Genomic DNA, 20,723 nt, shown 5'->3' with positions numbered 1-20,723 from the left:
CTTGTGGCAGTGGTGTAATAGTGTGTTTTCTTGGAACACTTTGGGTCTGTTAATACCAATCAATTATCGCTTGAATGCCACAGCCTATTTCAGTATTGTTGCTGACCATGTGCATCTTTTCATGGCCACAATGTATCAATCTTCTAATGGCTACTTCCAGCATGATAATGCATCATGTCAAAGCAAAAGTAATCTCAACCTGGTTTCATGAACATGACAAGGAGTTCAATGTTCTTCAGTGGCCCTCCCAGTCACTGGATCTGAATCCAATAGAACACCTTTGGGACGTGGTGGAATGGGAGATTCGCAGCATGAATGTGCAGCTGACTAATCTGCAGAAATTGCGTGATGCAATCATGTCAAAATGGAACAGAATCTCAAAGGAATGTTTTCAACATCTTGTGGAATCCATGCCACAAAGAATTGAGGCAGGTTTGAGAGCAAAGGGAGGCCCTACCCAGTATTAGTATAGTGTTCCTAATAAAGTCCTCAGTGGGTGTTTACTCCAACAGTAGGAATCCACAGGCAGAGAGAGTGAGAGAAAGAGAACGGGGCTGAAAAGCTGAACACCTAAAGGTTGAAAAGCTGAAGAGCAGAAAGCCTGAAAAGCTTTCACTGTGTTGGGCTTATAGCCCACACGGAGATCATAGATGTGTGAAATAAGGACAACAGCTGTGACTGGTTAATATTTCTCTAGCCTAAAACCAATTAACCATAGACATGTTTTTCAGTGTTAAATATAGGTATATGCATGTGTCTGCACTGCTTTACATGCATTGGATACAGCTTACTATAGTGTTTTTTTACGCTTCATTACAGGCACAACATATTTAACTGTCTTATATAAACAGTCTGTTTTGAATTCTATACAGGTATATATGAATCTATAAAATAAGAATTGCTCTATTTTCTTCTTACCTCTGCTGTATATGCTTTCTAGAAAATCACATAATTATCACCTCAGTTTCGCAATGTTACACTTTTTAAAGTCCCACGTTGCTGAGTTGGTAAAGATGGCTTACACCTTGCAGCTGGATCGTTCTGCAAAAAAAAACTTAAACTCAACAAATTAATTTCAAATTTAAATGCTCTGCTTTTAACCTCTGCTCTACTTTCTAATTACGGTTCTACCTTCATTTAATTCTCCATTTATTGCTTATGGCTTTTCTGTCTTGTCGTGTTTTCTCAGGTCCCTGTTGCAAAATATACTTTGGTCTCAATGGGATATTCCTGGTTAAATAAAGGTTCAACAAAGTAATATTCTTCTATTTTTTGTAGCATGTGGGTCATGTCATATTGCTTTAATATTATTCATATACTTGAGATCCTTTAGGTCTTTTTGGACTTAAACTTGCAGCAATATTTTGTCTTTATTATTTTAGTTTAGTATTTCTGCCCAGAACCCATAGGGAGGACCGGTGAAGATTTGGATAGATTTGTTTGGCTAATGAACTCGCTCTCTCTCTATCAGCAAATGAAATGGCAGTGAGAAGCAGAATTGCCCGTGCTCCCTGTGACCAGTAATTACCTTCCTCTTCCAGGAGTGTAACCCAGGCTAACCCAGTACTCACAAGGAGTCTCTGCACTTGTAAGTTATCTGTTGCAGTTTGTGCTCACACTGTGGAGATGGCCCATCATCTCTCTCAATACGGCACTGGCCTTGAACATGAATGAATGAATGAATCCCAACTGTCACTGCTTCCAGGAATTAAGACTAAGGAAAAACAAAATAATTAAATTAAACTAATTTGACTGAAGAATCTTTTGTCAGTTTGAAGTATGCAGGTGACAAATGTACTTATTGGGACTTCAGATTTAAGTGGGTATTTTTTTAAAGTAGTATGTGAACAACATCAGAGCAAAATGAAGTGAAATCCACACTCATTACTTTACCCACAGAGCCTGTTCTGCTCTGCTCTGACAGCAGAAGGAAACTCTTGAACACCGGCGCTCCCATTTCTTACCGCTGTCTGACCTGTTGCAGCACATTAACTGCATTTGAATAAATTGTGCGGTGTTTTATTTTGACACTAGGGCTGTGCTAAAGTGGGTCACTGGCCTCTTTTGCTCTTTAGTTTTATGCATATTATTGTCATAGCCCCCTCTCCCCTCGCTCTGTTTAAAAATGTTACATTACATGCCGATGTCTAAATTAAATGGCCATGGGGGTTATAGGGGCATAAAGTAGCTATTGTGGAAGACCAATTGCAAAATTTTTATCTACAAGTACATTTATATGCTAAACATGTCCAGTGTGAAACAACTGTGTTGATGTCAGGTGCATTTTTTAAAGCCTGAGGGCACAAGAAACTGTGGCTTGGTTTCAACCGACATTTGTCCTCACCTTCGACTCAAAAAGTGTTCAGTTTTTATCTACAATAGTCTGTTATCAAAATTTTTGTGAAGCAAGAGAAAATTCGATAATTTAACTGCAAGTAAGAATTAATCAAAAATGATAGGCTTTCTACATAAAATTAATAATTAGACAATAGGGGAATCAAAGAAAATGAAACAATTGATGTCATGCTCTAGTGTAAAATCCAGCTATGACCACCACCTCAAAACATAGCTTGAGCTGGTCAGTATGGAGCTGGTGTGAACTGGTCAACCAGCTACCAGCCGTTTCAAAACCTAGCTTGAGTTGTTTTTTTAAGCAGGCTGGACAGAGCTTATGTTCTATATTTTAAATACAACTCCTTGGACAAAAGCTGGAATACAATAATGGCCATTTTTGCTTATTTATAATTAAATGTCTCATGTCATCAACATAACAGCTTCTGGCATGCAGTAGTGCAGATACGCACAAGAGGAAGAACTGGTTCAAAACCTTAGGGTCAGCCATGTCTGCTCACCCATAGTTCTCCCAGAAATCCATTTCATTGTGGCACTTGTACATCATTCATACTTCAGTATATTCAAATGCAATATTACTTAGGTTTTTTTGGGTTGTGAACGAATCCAGAGGGTTTGCCTGGTCGTACGCTCAGCTGTACTAAGGGCTAAGAATAACAGCGAAACTCTATAAAAAGTGTGAGGATGACGTTTACTTGCACGCTCTCTGCATGTGTGTGCACGTCGTATTCTTACAAGTTATCAGCTCTAAAGATAATCTCCAAAATACCATCTGACCTTTGAAAGGGATTGTTTGACTGCACGGAGACCAATTAGTCCCACATAACTGGCATTGCCGACACTGTTGGCACACGTTGAGGAACAGATTGTGTAAAGTCCCTCAACTAATTAACGGCTGGGGCTCCTGGGGAATAAAAGCGCTCCGGTCGGAAGTCAGGGAGTGATTAATGATAATCAGACAAAGCTCAGGAGTCAGTGGGAGGTGCCTCTTCCCTCCTGAAGATAAGACATTAATTGAACATTGCTTTTTGCAATGGACCAGTGCGGTCTTCTCAACTTTTAAACTGGAAAGATCGAAAAAGTAGCTCCAAACTGATAATCATGTTCCGTATGTTATGTTCATTTAGGAAGTTTAATAGTAGTCTGCCTGCATGCCCATATGGAAAAGTTGTACAAAAATCTAGCAAGATCGTTCAATGCAAATCATATAATTAACACATATGCCAGCCAACACACATACAATATGTTAGATTACAGGAAGGTCTGACAAATATGTCATGGCAAATGTATACGGCACATATTAGGGCTAACATATATGCTGAGAAATGTGTGAGATCGAGTTCACTGTATATGTGGTCAAAAATTCAGCATGTGGAAGTCTTTACCCAAAGAGTTGCTTTAGGATTGCAATATCGATTTGTACGTGAGCAATAGATGTAGCCCTTCAACCCCAACAATTTTGCATTCGTTTAATGTTTCAAAGCATGTACTTTTGTAGTATTAAAGGTATTAATTGTACAATACAAATTACTGTTAAAATATACTTAACATTTTAGGAAAACCACAAATTCCCTATATGATTCATAGGTTGTAGCATGTATATGCAACATTTTCCCTTATGGATTTCATATGCTTTCTAATATGAAAGTGGCCATAAACATGACATGAATAATCTTACTAGATTTGTGTAAGTTTTTTCCATATGGGTGCAGACTTTAATACAATGCGTTTAATTTGGCATGCGTCCTGCAGATCTAATTAACAGAGGGTGGGTAAATTAATTAATAATTTACAGTAGAACTTCAGAGTAAAGGAATGACTGATGAACCGAACGGGTATGAAACTGGCAGTATAATATGCCTTACAAAGTTTCTCATGTCATGTCATATCCTCATTTCACTGTGCAAACAGTCAAACATTAACTTTCCATAATTAAGAACCATGGAATATTATCTAAATGATCTAAATGAGAAAAGCAGCATGACAAGCCCCGATTGCTGCAGAATATAATATGGTGAAAGAGAACAGGCATTAAAGTTGAATGTGACCTTGCAGCATGTCACAATCCACCGTCACAGAGAGATATAGTCTAGCAGTTCAAGTCAAACTCGAATTGTGTTCTTCACAATGCTGTGGACAGACATTTTGTGGGACACACAATATGCAGAATTCCAATTGTGGCCCTCATTGCAATCACAAGGGGCATCTGTCCTTTACAAAATATGTATAGTACTGTAAATAAAATAATCGCAGCAGCCGAAGGACACACTGGGCAGGGGGCATATCATTCAGCATATGTTGGTGTCTACTGTATATGTGTATTTATTATTTCAGAGGATCTAATTAATGCAGAGGTGTCCAACCCTGGTCCTGGAGAGCTACAGGGTTTGCTGGTTTTCATTGTTGCTCTGCACTTAATTCATCAAGTAGAGCAGTTGATTTCACAGTTAACTCATCTGGTTACCTGGGTCTCAACAGGGTGCTAATTTTACTGTGAAAACAAAAACCAGCAGACCCAGTAGCTCTCCAGGACCAGGGTTGGAGACCCCTAATCTAATGCATAGATCTAAGATCTAACTATCATCATATGCACACGTGAGAGAGACTGAATACAGGAAGCGTAGTTTCTGAGATCTGTCATCTGTAGTCTGAATCCCACTTCCTGTGTCTTTGGCAGTCGCATCACTTTATTTGTTCAAACTGTGTAATAATAAGTATTATTGTTTTAATGAAAATGTAAAGATTACAAAAAAGAAAACAAACTTGTTTCTGTTGAAATTATTCTATCAATTGTTCTATCAATAGTAATACTATTTCTGATGCTATAGACTAACTTCATCCCATGATATCTGTCCAGTGAAAAAGGGGACTATATTGGCCAGTAAATATAATGTAACCATGTTATGAAATATTCATCTTTTTCTGCGTATCATTCCATGACAATTTATAGAGCAGACATTTTTATCCAAAGCAATGTACAAAACTTATTGTCCATATCAAGGTCATACAACAAACAACCGAACACGCCATTTCACTTCACTCCCATGGCGTGTACAGTATGACCATGGTATAAGTGGGAGAAACCACTCATGATCATGATTGAAACCACTTTGTGGCTTTGCACTTCAGGTACATTACAGCACCCAACTCTATTTTTGCTCATGAAATGTGAGTGTGTATGCATCTGTGTGTCAGTGTGTGTGTGTTTTGGGAGGGTGGAGAGGGAGGGGAGATGCTGATATCAGCAGGAAAGTGATTTCCCTTAAGTTGGCTTACTCTGGTGATGTGAACCAGTCAACGGGAACACACCTGTTCTAGCATTACGGCATGCTGACGCACTTGCAAATTCAAGTTATACAGTTCCCTGTTCAGCCAGATGGAGAATCCTGATGCAGTAAGTGGGAACTGCACTATTGTGGTGGTACTATGGGGTGCCAAAATGTGCTACGCAGAGCAATGTGCCGACCTTCTCATCTCTGGCCCAGTATGGCAGACTATCACAGGGAAATTAGAGCAGGCTCGGGGGTCTTTAGCTCCAGGGCAGCAAGGGGGGTCTGCATTTAGCGGGGGGCTCCATTGGCAGAACGGCATGCTGGGAATGAAGCCAGAAGGATGGCCTAGAACCCACGCATAGCCCTGCACAGTTTATTTAACTGCTGCCCTCCCTGACTGGCTACAAACTGAGAACTTCAACAAAAACTGAGGCAGATGAATTTTAATTAGGTCAGGAATCATGAGATGCATACAGTATTCAACTAGGTTGATGTATAGTCTTCAAAAGCAATCATCAAATCTGGACCTGGAATCCAAATCTGGCCCTGGGTTTCTTTCCTCCCAGGTAGTTAACAGAACAATTATTGCTACTGATTGAATACCTTTTATTTTTTTAATTTGTTAAATTCAGCAAATAAGTTCTTGTGCATGAAAATTTACAGAAATATGTATTTGTAAAGTTTGTTCCTTATAGGTGTATTAAGATATTTAAATATCATAATATCGAAATTAAATATCAACAAAACAAAAATTTGACAAGGGATGCTATTTTGCATACCACTGTATACTTTACCACTGTAACGTTTCCATATCACTATAACTGGAGTGTATATTATCCAATGTCCTTTCAATGACTGTTGCGTGTGTTCTTGTTGTATTTGCATATCTAGCTGGCATAGAGTTGTACAAATTAATTTCTTCTGTTTATACCATCAACACCTATTAAAACCACTGACATTTTCTTTTCAGTGATCTGTAATTACATCAGAGAAATCTAAAATCAATAACACAAAGAAAACATTTTAGATCAGCCATGCACTCCCCAGCCAGAGCAACAGACTGCAATTTTGATACAAAATGCACATAAGTCAATGACTAATCACTTTTGACACTTTAATTGGCTTTACATTTCCTTTTCCAAAGGTCAGCGCCGGCTCCGTTCTAAAGACGCCGGGACAGAATTAGAATGCAAACATCATCTGCATATCGACGCTCTTCGCTTTAATGCATGTCCTTACAAAGCCTCATTGGTTATTTGTCTCTGATCTCTATCCATGAATAAATTAGGGCTTTGGATGCATTAACCGAGCCCCATGGATTGCAGAAGAATGAGAATCTCTAAAAACAACACTCAGACAACCAAATTAAATGACCGCTACGTTTAAATGATCCTTGGCGCGACCGCTTCTGCCTTTTAAACTGAGCCGGGGCAGAAACACTCGACGCTAAGAGGCGGATTTGGGTGAATCTGGAGAGAAGCCGTTTAAGTGAAACAAAATGGAGGAAGCCAGCACTTACCCAGGAGGTTTTCATAAAAGCAGCCCTACTAATGTCACCCAAATGGGTTCAAAAAATGCAGACTTCAGTTATAGAGACATACAGAAACACACACCTGATATTTATGTAGTCTGCCATTTGACCCAAGTCTGCCCTTGACCTCCTGAATGCAGCTCTTAAGTATTCCTGACCCGTCTTACAGTCCAACTATCCAATAGGAATGCCTCATCCAGGGGTGTCCAACTGTAAAGGGCCACAATGTCTACAGTTTCCTTTTTCTGGGTCAACTTCAAACAGCTTAGGTCATGGAAAGAAGGTGTGTGGACAAGTCACTTAAATTCTTCTCTTAAGTAAACACACCAAAAACCAGCTGATGCCACAGCCCTCCAGAACTGAGTCTGACACTCCTGACCCAATCTATGAAGAAGAAGCTGACTTCTACACCCAGGGATAAATATTTGAAATTCAAGCAGGATTTTGTTCATCAATATACATGAAAAATGCATATGACTCCCTACTGTCGATGACTATTGCAGGCGATCCCCTTTCAGAATTCCATCATGATACATTCTTTAACATTTTTTTCAGGAAAAGAATGCCTATATTTTGCCTCAAGAAAGAAAGACATAAAGAAAGAAAGAAAGAAAGAAATAAAGAGAGAGCGTGCAAGAGAGAGAGACAGAGAAAGAACGAGATAGAAAGAAGGAAAGACCCTTCACGAACATCTATGTTTACTTATGAGTCAAAAACTCAGTTGGATCGTATTTCAATAAGGTACCCTCTGCAACCCATACATTATGTTCAAACATACCATATCCTATTCACATATATAGACAATTAATCTGTCAACAAGCAGAATAAACTGTAACAATTGCTGCTTTTAAAATAAACTCTAAATATACTCTGCAGACACAAGCATTCCACAGCAGTTTATTTTGCTGATTTAATAAAACTTTTTATGATGTGAGAATTATAGGGTGCTAAGAGTAAAAAATAAAATCTGTGTAATTCCGGTTTTAGGAAGTTCTGAGTGATAATGAACTGCCAAAAACTATAAAAGGTCAATATCTCAGAAGTAGAAATGGCAGACAGAAACCTGCAATTCTCAGGTCTTGTATTTTTTAATAATTCATGGATATTAATAAAACATCATTCCCAGTAAATCCCATGTTTTATAAATCTGGAGGTGATATGTTTGATATTTGCAGTGTACAGGGAAATTGAACATTATTGCAACATTTATCACTTATCCTACATACTGTTATGCCTGTGACTGTACTGTATATTCCCAAAGGTTTAAAAGAAACTCTATACAGAATTCTTACTGGGTTCATGTTGGGGTATCAGCAGCCTACAGACAAATGCAAGAGAAAGCCTTGAGCTACTGTAGCTAATTCAAAAGTATGCAGGGCAGTCTGCACAAAACACTTACCTTGATTCACAGTTTAAGCTCACAGCAAATAAACAAGTCACCTCTCTCAGTATAAATGCCATTGCCCACGCTAAATAAAACCATAATCGTGAAATACGCAATAATGAAAATATAGGCCTTCAATTATGATGACAAACCCAGATAGCTTCATTTTTAATCATCTCGAGGAAGCCTAGCTCATTTTAAAAGGTTCCTTATTTCAGTAATGAACTATCCACAAACCGAGAATGGCCCATTCTGCTGCCATAGTCCCGTAGAATGGCTGATATAAGGTGATCGATATCGTCACCCACATTAAAAGAATCATCTGCTGCAAGCCGACTCCGACAATAACTTTTTTTTCCCCCAAGTCATTTTGTAGGCAGTAGGTACACAAACACTGTTTTCAGTCTTTCTGTCTATGACTACCTCTCCTCTGGGCTATTTGTGTTCCGCTGCTTGCTGGGAGATTTAATATGGCCATGCTTCACCAGCGAGTCCTGCGCTTTGCACTTACAGAGCCACCGGCGTTTATCTTTTTCAGCCACAGCCACTGACACTGTTTTCATAAGATGTGTATAGAAGTTGAGCGGTAGTCCATAAACCGTCAGAGGTGGAAAATCTGTGTAGTAAAAGTAAAAGTCTCCATCCACGATATTTTGTGCCAGTCACTTGGATTTGCTCATTATCACAAAAATCGTGAAGAATTATTCTTCAGCCGGGAGGTAGAACTAATTAGTAAAATGAGCTGGCTAGGTTAATGGGAGGAAGTGCTATCTGGACCCCTGGACTTTCCACCTCGGGAAAATGTAAACCGCAAAGTGCAAATGTAAAAGAAGCAATCTAATTAGCTTATTTGTGTTGGGTCACAAGTCATGTAAGGACAATGTGCAATTTCTAATTTAAAAAGTATAATGTGATATTCAAAATGTGTTTTTTTGAGAATGGATGACTGGATGACTCCACAAAGATCTCAGCTCCCAGCCTTAAACCCTGGCCCTTACCTGAGCCAGGTGAAGGCCAGACGGGCCTCTTGATTGGGGCCAGGGTCAGGAGACGGAAAGGCCGGGTGGAGGTGGGTGGAGGTCTGTGGCACACCTCTGGCTCCAGCCCGACAGATGTCCTCAGCCCAGTCCTCTTGTTGCTTCTCAGCTGCTTGATAGAAACTGGACACCCTGCAGGAGGTAGGTATCGTTCAGGGGTGCACAGCAAGGGCCGATCTGCTTCAGGATTTTCTGCCAACTTATTTTAATTATTTCATTAGCTACATAATGTCTTGAACAGACATTTGTATATGCGCCAGCTACAGCTGCAGACTGCAAGTGTATCCTAAAGATTTTACTCTGCGAGTACAGGATTGAACCAGCATAATGTCTAGAGCTGTCAGAAAAATAAATTAAAGTAATTGGTTGGAACAAAAACCACCTCACAGACTGGCCCTCCAGGACCGGCGATGTGCACCCCAGGTATAGTTAGTCATTACTGCAACAAAAAAAAAAAAACTGTATCCAGAAATAATGCGAAGAGTCAGAGCTGTGAGCTTGCTGACATTTAATGGAATTAAATCTGAGAGGGAGAGTATTGGATCTGACCTACAGCCAGCATCCCTGCAGAGTGATGCACTACTGCCAATAGCATCTCCCAGGGAGGGAGGGATTCAGTTATTCAGTTAGCTCAGGATGGGACCAGCACTGCATTAAGTGCATTATGTGTTTTACCCACCTATGAATCAAAACACCAACCCACTGCAAGCCCAAATCTTTAACCACTAGGCACGAGTCAGCAAATGCCTCAGCCTGCATGTAACACACATTGTGTCCCTGCCCCACCATTTTTCCTTGCACCCCAGTTCCTCCCTGCAGTCTCACGCTATTGCATTCCACACAGCATGTTCCTTTCAGCTTCAGCAGATCACTGCTCTTCTTTAAAATACTTTTATACGTCCCCAAATAAACGCTCAGTCTCTTCATTTCCCTTTAGTCTGTCCTCCTAAGTAAATAGAACTGTGAAATATATTGAAACCTAGAGAATGTATTCAAATATTGTAATGAATGTCTTTGTCATTAATTAATATGTGTCTTGGACTATGAATAGTACTGTACATTGTAGATCCTATGAGATGCCTCAGTACAAATGCTTTAGGAATGGAAGTTGTTCAGAAAATGGAAACACACCCGTTTCATGTGAATCAATTAATGGAATCGTATACTAAAATTGCACTAGCCTTGTTTTTAAGCAAGGTATTCATTGTATAGCTATAGTTTTTAGTTCAAGTTAATTACCAGTAATCCAACCAGCATCGGAGATCTTGTTACAACATGTTTTCCCCTGGTGTCTTTATTCTCTCGCCTCTTCATAGCAAATATCGTCACTGCACTGCATTCTTTAGCAACAATGCTAAGACGTCTTTAGTCATTTTACTGTAATAAGATATTTTACTTACAGTTTGTGAAACGAGGACTACTTTCTAATAATAGCCCAAGGTGTCTGTTAAATGAATAGCAAATTATTTAATGGCTCTGCGAAGAAATGTTACTTTATTTAGAGAGACGCATAAAGAACCAGGCCATTTGGAAATATTCTACAGAAATAAGTACAGTATGTTTGTGTTTCAGCATATCAGGCCTGAGACTGCAGAGGAGCACTGACTCAAAACCCGAGGCATGGGGCTTAGCTTCAACAACCGCCGTTCTCTGGAGTTAAGAAGAAAAATGAATCGACAGCTTATGCTAAATATTCATGTAGGTGCGTTCAACCGTATCTGGAATGAGATAAATGAGGTGGCGCAGAAGCCTTATATGTGTAAATTAAGAGCTATTGCAAAAAATAATAATTTATGAAATTAAATTCATCTCCATCCACATAGTTGCACAGATGCACCACTTGGACAGATGGATTAGGAAACCGTGATGGAAACTTTTCACTGAGGACAGAGCATCCATGGCCTTCTACGTAAGCAAATTCCAAAGAATCTTTTAGAAGTCAGAGCATACCCAAATAATATTGATTAATTTGGTGTAAGAGTCATTTTCAACATGGGTGATGAATGTTATACACTGTCAATCCATCTTTGATTGCATTGCTCATGCCTACATGGAATCAGTTTTGGGGGAAACCACTTTACTTACTTTTAAGGTATACCAATGTAACTTGGCTTCCTTTATGTGTAATTTAGCAAAAGATAAATAAAAATTCTCCCATATTAGTTATAGAGTATGTAATTTCACCAAGAATTCCCCATCCCAATTATGTCAGAATTGAAGATGTGCAATCATAGCACAGGAGGACCTGAGGCAAACCGCTGAAGGTGTTCAGGGAACAAACATACTCTTCCCCTCTTATTGTGGCCATTTCACCCCCGTAAATTTCATCTCTATGCGGCCAATGAAGTGTATATTCTACCCATAATGCTAAGCAGTCTATAAACACACACCACAATCCTTTCTCTCAGCTTTCACAACTGCCCTGTGTGTTAAAAAGGCCATTTCAGCTAATTTTGCACTTTCAACTGGGAGATATTTTTTGGTTGATTTCCTATTTTTTTTTTTTGCCTGTGGGTTAATGCTCCAGACCCAAGTTGATCAGTACAGTGTGCCCCTAAGAACCTTCTGCAGAGGCCAGGAGAACAGACTGAACCATATTTTCCCATTCCTGGCTCGATATTGAATGAAAGCAAAGATGTTGCATGTGTAGGAGACCACACTCTTATTAAAGGGCCACATGCAACAGTGTTCTTTTCCTAGTTTTAGTATCTAAAATGCTCATAAAACATTCACAAAGAGTGATTTTTTTAAAGTTCCTCACCCCACCCCTAGAGCCCAATTCTCCCTCCCCCTCTGCCTCCTGTGGTCAGCATCCTGTGGTCAGCATTTAGCAAAGTCATCTGATAATTATGCAAAAACGTGGGAAATAGTTTTCAAACAGCTCGGAAATATAGCAGTTAGATCCGAAAATATGCATACTTCTACCAAAATTGCAATTGTTTTACTTGGATCAGTACAAAAGACAAATCCAAAAAAAGCTCCAAAAAGGTACCAACCTTAGGCAATTGCACGATTTTGGCTGTACTGACTTGGTCACATGGCAACAGCCCCATTGCATATGTTAAACATACTGTAGGTGTTTTATGTTCTCGAGATGTTAACATTCATTCACATCAATTCATTGCGACATGCATACTACCTGATTTTTGTGTTTCAACTGCATTTGTGAATGAAGAGTTGAAGATCTTTCACTGAATTGTTTATGCATTTATTTACTTTAGTCGGCAGTCAGTACAAAACATCTTAAAACATTTTGCTTCCTGCTGTTCTATGGCCCAGGCAAAAACTTTTAAAATAAAGACAAGGCATGTTGGGAAAGATAAAAGAAAAGATAACAAGAGCACATGAACATACACTCAGACTTATTTATAGTCTTCTGCTGCTATAGCCTCTCCACTGAGAGCTTTGACGCGTTGTGTGTTCAGAGGTGCTCTTCTCCATATCACTGTTTTAATGTGTGGTTACATGCGTTACTGTCAACTTCCTGTCAGCTTTGACCAGACTGGCCATTCTCCTCTGACCTCTCTCATTGACAACCTGTTTCTGCCCATGGGACTGCTGCTCACTGGATGTTTTTCGCATCATTTTCTGCAAACTAGAGACTGTTGTGCGTGAAAATCCCAGGAGGTCAGCAGTGTCTGAGATACTCAAATCACCCTGTCCGGAACTAAGATTCATTCCATGGTCAAAGTCACTTAGATCACTTAGATTTCTTCATCATTCTGACATTTGGTCTGAAACGCTTTTATGGATTTTGTTCCTACCACACAATTGGCCGATGATATATTTGCATTAACAAGCTGGTGTACAGGTCTACCTAATAAAGTGATCACTGAGTTTATGTGTGCAATGGCTAGGGGTGCTGTAAGGACAATTCCGGTAGCTCTGACTGATAGGGGCTCTCAAAAAACTGTCCTGTAATTGTACAGGGATAACCCATCTTTCATGAGGCTGAAATTCTCTGGTAGCACCCCTGGCAACAGCTGTATCCCATGCGAAACAAATCACCTGACGGGGCTTTCCTATCGGAGAATGGAATCTGAGGTTTCATCTAGCACAGCTGATGGAGAGTCTGGAATGACTCAGCTTGCTGGAAAAACTACTGTCCAAAATATCCTTTCTTGGTCTGACTGGCTGATAGTATCTGTGTTGCAGACTTGACAAAAGGTGTAATTCCTCAAACATTCCCTGAGCTATATACTGACAACAGTCCGAAAGTTCTTCTGTAGCTCCTTCCTGTGTATAATTAACACTGAGTTATACTAAGGAATCTATATTAAACAATATTGTGTTTTTTTGGGGGGAAATTGCATATCAACAAAGAAGGTGTATTGCCAATGGCAGACCAGCAAATAATGCTGTTAATTAAACCTGTGACACTCTGCTATGTAACACTCTGCAAAGTTACTTTTCGGGGCCTAATTGGCATTTCACCTCAGACTGTCTAAATGTTGCCTTGGCAACAGAAACCAAAATTAACGTAATACAGTCCTCATTTAATCTCTCCACGTGAAATACATTTTGAGTGAAAAGTGATTTATTGTTTAATTGCGAACAACAGTACAGCTACTATATATGAATAGAAAGTTTCAACCAGAGCACAATAACAAAGTTAGTTACATTTTCTTTAATTCAGTCTTTTAAAAGCTGCATGAATCAGAAAATGAAACTCGGCTACATCTTGCATATCACACGGGCATGAAATCGATAGTCCTGACTTTGGAGGTGAAAAAGAAGTTTGTTACAACCAGCAACGTTTTTCCGTGGATTGGGAATTAGATTTTGGAATGGCACCCTTAGATTGTGGAGAATAAACAGAACTTTCTGGATAGAGACTTTTCTTTCTTTTGGCTCCGGCTGTACGAGCAGGCTCATAGGAAAGTGAGGAGTAATAGACTTTAATACTGACCTGACACACGCTGAGGAGACAGAGAGAGTGCGTGAATATTCCTGGAGGCTGGAACTGGCCTAAATATGTTCACCGCCACTTGATTTGTCATCATCAACGGCTTTCCATGCCGCTGGAAAATCCCCATTTCCTCAGGACTGGTCCAAGCCGAGTCGAGAGTGAGCGCAGCATTCAGGTAAACCTGTAACGCATCGATGCAGTGTCAAATTCTGAAGGGATTCATTCATTCTTTTATGGAAATTGTTCATAAACCATGAAAAGAATAACATACAGATGCACAAGTTTGTGGAAGGTGTTATCTGTAAGGTTCAATGATTAGATTGAGCAGGACTATGACCGCACCCGGAAAACCGTTGTCCACTCAGAACTACAGACACTAAGCGTCAGGACACCTAAAAGGGTTGTTGGACCCCAGACTGGACAGGGTCAGCTCACCTCTTCAATGAAATGAAATAATATTTTGTTGAAAACACCACTTTCATGGAAAATGCGTGCAGCTTTCATGCCCTTTTGTACACCCACAGTTAGTTTAGAATACCCTATCATCCACACACTGCCAATTTGAAATCCTCTATTGTATACTATTGTATTGTATGGGGGTGACATTAGATCAGGAGGTAAGAGCGGTTGTTTGGCAGTCGGAAGGTTCCGGGTCGATCCCACACCCTAGGTGTGTGCAAGACACCTAACCGCTTTGGAAGATGGTATTTTTTCGAAGATGCCTGTATTATTGATAGGCAGGGAGAACACACCAAAAACTGTAGTGAGGTCCAGACTAACAGACAGCATCATAAAATGAAAAGGATCGGTGCACACTCTATTATGCTCCCAAGTAATTTATTGAAAAAAAAGAAATGTTTCCTCACACAGTGTCTTCTTCAGGGTGTATGCTGTGCCAATGCTCAGTCTATAAACAGTATATAGGTGCCTGTATTGCCAGTTGCTGCTTCTTTGAACTTTGCCTTTGCTACAAATCCTTGCACTGGTGCAGGGCACTTTATCCACTGCTGTAACATACTAGTTCTGGTACCGGGGTTGTAATTCTGAGGTTGTAGGTTGTAGACTGGGCACTACTGTTGTAGGCTACCATCGAGCATATAGCAATAAATACCCAGCTATATGACTGGACTGTATGTAATAAGAACCTGCATACATCCCTCTGGACGAGAGTATCTGAACAATGTAAACAATGTAAAACTTTGGCGGACCTTCGACGCCCATTAAACCGGAGGAACTTCTCCTCCCTAAAGAGATGAGACAAATTCACTGACGGGATCTCTGTGGGGAATTAAACACTAGCCCGAGTCAGAACTGGCATGGTGCAGATCTGATGTCACACTGCAGGGTGTATCATAGACCCAGCAGCCTACAGCTACTGCTAATCTAATTAGAGAAATGCACACCATGCAGGGCTGGGGAAGTATATGTTTATATTTAATACTTAGTAGCATGAGCAAAGACATTTGGAGTAGGCTACTGGAAAACAGGTCTGATGTATTGGCCTGCATTCAACCAATCTTTGTCCTTCATTTACAAGCTAAGGCAAGCTTAACACTTCAACACAAACTCAAATTGGCAAGCTTTAATGATTGCTAAACAAAATTGTAACTGTTAAGAGTCAAAATTAAGGACTGATTGAATCTAGAGGCCACTGGCCAACTTATCTAATGTTGCTGTTTTCTCCATAAAGCATCATCATATCTTTATGTTTGCTTGGCTGTTTTTCCAGCTTGTTCCATTTTTCCAGCAGTCTGCAGTAATGGGCAATCCAAATAATAGTTTTGTCGCAAAAAATTAAGTATGCTAGTTTATCTTATCAGTTATGGTCATTTTCACTTACAAAGGTGTGTCCTGTCCTGCAGTTTGTATATTTCCTTTGGAATTAATCTTAACTATCATGTACCTCATTCATCCATTAGATTTTTTAACCAAAATGGCTGATAAAAAACCCAGTCTATTTCCATATAAAATAAGTGTTACTTTATTAGATTTGCTGCCATGACTTAAATACTCATCCTTAGCCTACTTCAAAACAGAAGCTCCGATTGGTAGTTCCTCTCTAATTAGCTTGTACACCTGTGGCAATGCTATGGAGAAGGGTATATAAGGCTGCCACCAGAATATAGAAACATTTCTGATGAAGGCAGTCATTAGAAATGTTTTAAACATTTTCTGAACTCAATTCTTTAGCTGTGTACCTCTGTTCAGAGCACATTCCATTCCTATTGAAAATATGCATTATTAGATTTGCTGGTGGCGGCACGGATGGTGCAGTGGGTAGCATTGCCACCTCACAGCAAGGAGGTCCTGGGTTTGAATCTCCGTCGGCTGGGGCCTCTCTGTGTGGAGTTTGCATGTTCTCCCCGTGTTTGCGTGGGTTTCCCCCGGGTACTCCTCCCACAGTCCAAAGACATGCAGATTAGGCTGATTGGAGAGTCTAAATTGCCCAAAGGTATGAGTGTGTGAGTGAATGGTGAGTGTGCCCTGCGATGGACTGGCGACCTGTCCAGGGTGTATTCCTGCCTTTCGACCCAATGTATGCTGGGATAGGCTCCAGCCCCCCTGCAACCCTGTTCAGGATAAGCGGGTTAGGATAATGAATGAATGAATGAGATTTGCTGGCCTGAGTTAAGAATGTCAACAGTCTATCTCAAAATGTAGGCGCTCTCTCTCTGCATTTACAGCTGTGGCAATGCTATAGAATTAGGTATATACGACTGCCATCAGCAGTTAATACTATTTCATAAAGGCAATCATCTGAAATCTTTGAATCTTTTAGTGTCATCGTAACTGAAAGCATTGAGTGTGGATCTTTTCTGAATGTAATAACTGAATTTAGAGCTGTGCACCTCCCTTTTTAACAAAAATGGCTGATATAAGAGCAGTCCACCACTATTTAAAATGTATATTACTTTATTCAATGTGCTTCCATGTATTAAGCACTCAACGGCTTTCTTGAAAATGAAGACTCTGATTGGTAGTTCACTTCTAATTAAATTGTACACCTGTGGTGGTGAACACTGCCTTCATCAAAGAAATGGCGAAGGCAATATATGAAAAGTTTTGAATTTTTTATCCTTATCGTAATTAAAAAACTTTGAGAGCAGGTCTTTACTAAATGTAGTTATTGAATTTCTTGGATCTATGCACCTCTGCTTTTAATCCAAAGGGCAAAAATAAGACTGTGATCCACATATATAAGCAACACATTTTCTCAAACAGGTGTGTGTGTGTGTGTGTGTGTGTATATGAGCATGGTGAAATTCAATTTTGTAAGTCACCTGGATTAAAATGTTTACTAAATGACTACATTGTAAAATTTAAATTAAACCCTGTTGTGTGAATGTTTCTTTCCCACAACAATTCCTGAAAACACGCTAATCTTGGCAGGCAAAACAAGGCATATTCCAATAGCATTTCCCCATCACACACACTCACACACTCACACACAAAAGGGTCCCAAGCTGCCTTGTAGTAACACTATAGCAGTTGATTGAAAATCCAATTTCCAAAAATTCATTAAAAATTCATTCTGCAGACATCTAAAAGTGCACACGTGCCACTTGCCAGAATGTGCAACATTACAATTTGCATAAGTGGAATCTGCCTCAGAATTTCTACAAATTTGAACATATTACCGAGACTCCAATCATGAAACTTGGTCTCTCAGGTGGAGCCTGCTCAAACCGCTCTGACTCGCTTCATCTGCCCGTCTTGGTCGGACAGTTCTTCTGATGTATGTTCCAGCGGGTCTGCCCACTGGTGTCTTGCACTGCTTTGGTTGCCACAGAAGAATTTTGCTGACTAGCTCCCCTTTGCTGTGTCAGCAGTGGCCCACGAAATGCATCCTCCTTTCGTGGATGATAGTGGTGGGATCTTTCCATAGAGTTGCCCTTTTGTTGGATGCTGCTTGAAAATTGGTACATATCTACAGTCAACAGTCTTGTTTAATATACTGCCTGTTTAGGCCCTGCTGAAGTACATGGATGTTCGTCCTAGCCTACTATTGTATCTGGACTGCCAATGCTGACTGTGGCCAACAGCCGCAAAGGGCAATACATTTTTGGGACTAGTGTCTCCAAGAGAGACAGGGAGATCTTTCCAATCTTATGTGTCACAACCTCCCTTTCCATGCTCCTCTTCTTGCTTCTTGGCAAAAAAGAATGCGAGAAAGAGGTGAAGAAAGGGAAATCGAGAAAATTAGAATTAGGCAAAAGGAATGCCCTTGCTCCTTCAAACATCAGTTCGAAGCATATGCATGGCAATGAGGATAGGTGGGTCTGCAGGTCAATTTTTTATGTCACATGGTCCAAAAAATATTCTGCAAAGAATGGGATCGCATTTTCTTGCTCAAGATAAGTTTGAGAGCCTCCTAACTTGAGCTTCTAGCTCTAAGAAGGATCATTTAACTTCCTTAAAGATGGCAGACCTTGATCGATGTCCAGGTCAGGCAAAGAACAAGGAGATAGGAGATGAAAATAAGTGATTTAAAAAAGCCCCTGGGATTCAGTCAGCATGACAATGGCACTTCCACACCAGTGGCCCTTGCTGGTTAACTGCCATTGCCACTTCACCTGTTGCACATGGATATAAACATTTTTTTACTATGCTGATTCCAGTCAGATGTAGTGCACTGTTGACAATTGGTCATACTTTGGAATTGCGCAAAATCTGAATGGCGTTGTGAAAAGATATTTGTTTGTGGTTATTTTCAAACTAGATCATCATTGATTAACTAGCACATTAAAGCACTGTAACAGAGCGACTATCTCTGAAGTCTCCATCTTTACCTGGTAGGCTGGGATCCTCTTCTCAACCCAACGCTTCCCAAAAGCAGGGGGCAGCACTGAGCCGTAAGCGTGTGGGAACACGGGGACCAAATCCAGGCCTGCTGCTGATTGGACGGTTCTGTCAGGCGTTTGAGAGTGCAGCTCCCACTGAAATATCAGAGATCGACACCATTAAGAACCGATTAAGAAGCACACGTGTGCTTTAACATCGAAACAATAGGCATAGTGAACACTAGGGAGTGAATGAAGTTAACTGATATTTGTTGATAGCCAATTGGCTTAATAGTTAAGTATGCACATAAATAAAACAGGGGAAGTGATGTTTAGGAGGAGTACAGTTACTTTAATCTGTCCTGAATGTTTCTAAACAAGGTTGTGGATCGATGGATAAGAGCCTTGGTGGAAGTAAAATCAATGCTGTGTGCTTCAGCTATACCTTATGGAAAGTCACTTCATCACAGGCAAACATGCTGCTTCAAAGGGATAACTGCTGCTGATAAGTGTCCTGGTTCCAGTCCCAAAATCTATTTTTAGCCTCTCTTTAGCTGAGTTAGATTCATTTAGCTATCCTGCACAAAGATACAAATCAATTGTAATACAACTAATTAATTTACACCAATAAGTCAATCTAATGCAAAATCAGTTTTACTTGGGAATGTATTACTTGGTCTTATTTTGAAACCCTATTAGCCCAGCTACATGGCCTTTTCTATGCATAGAATGGAGCTACGTAGATAAGCATGTGAATTATTTTATTAGATTTCTCTATGCAAGCCACTGTTACATCTCAAGAACAGAATGGCCAGGTTAGAGTTTCCTGAAAAGTACTGTAGAGCCCTGGAGAGATGGGATTAACCTTACCAAAGTGATGGAAACAGGAAAGTGTGGAGAAAGAGGTTGGTCATGATCCAAAGCATACCACTAATATATCCCAAACATTGTAGTTCCCTGAAATTGGGTTCTATGTATCAAAAGAGCTGACACTTTTACATTGTGAAACCAAAGTGTATACAAATGAAAGCTGTGAATGTGCAGTCTAGCCACTTAACCAATTGTTCGATTACAAATCTGAAATTGTGGAGTGCAGACCCAAATCCCGAAAAAATGTGTTTGTCCCAAACATTATGGAGCTCACCCCATATGTATTGATATCTGCTTTCTTTAGCAATTGGCTAATGTCATCTAACTTACACGAGACTGCTCTCCTCACAGGGCTGCACTTTATACAGTTATTATTTCCTTAACCTGGAGAATACGCATTTGAATTAAATGTAGTATTGTTATGATGGAGGTTACAGCTCCACATGAACACATCCTATTTCAGTGTGCATAGCAGCACAACCTTGACAAAATGGAAGCAGATCCATCCATCTTGGCTCGCTTGAGCATTTCATTTGTATTTGTTTTTCCCCAAGAATCGGTCTCCTATCAGACTCGGGCGTGAATTG

The 20,723-nt window shown here is 40.0% G+C and overlaps 1 protein-coding gene across 1 annotated transcript in view; it reads right to left on the bottom strand.

Moving 5' to 3' along the window:
- Positions 1-20,723, bottom strand: part of LOC133118607 (transcription elongation regulator 1-like protein) — a 58,420-nt gene that overhangs the window by 30,596 nt on the left and 7,101 nt on the right. The window contains exons 2-4 of the mRNA XM_061228719.1: positions 19,276-19,422; positions 14,486-14,666; positions 9,538-9,708 (exon numbers count right to left, since the gene is read on the bottom strand). Of these exons, the coding sequence (XP_061084703.1) occupies positions 9,538-9,708; positions 14,486-14,666; positions 19,276-19,422 (499 nt within the window). The remainder of the gene's footprint in view (positions 1-9,537; positions 9,709-14,485; positions 14,667-19,275; positions 19,423-20,723) is intronic.

The sequence above is a fragment of the Conger conger genome, chromosome 18, assembly GCF_963514075.1.
Source record: "Conger conger chromosome 18, fConCon1.1, whole genome shotgun sequence".
Lineage (NCBI taxonomy): Eukaryota > Metazoa > Chordata > Actinopteri > Anguilliformes > Congridae > Conger > Conger conger.
Note: the sequence above shows the minus strand (reverse complement) of the source record. Positions and strands in the feature narration are given on the sequence as shown.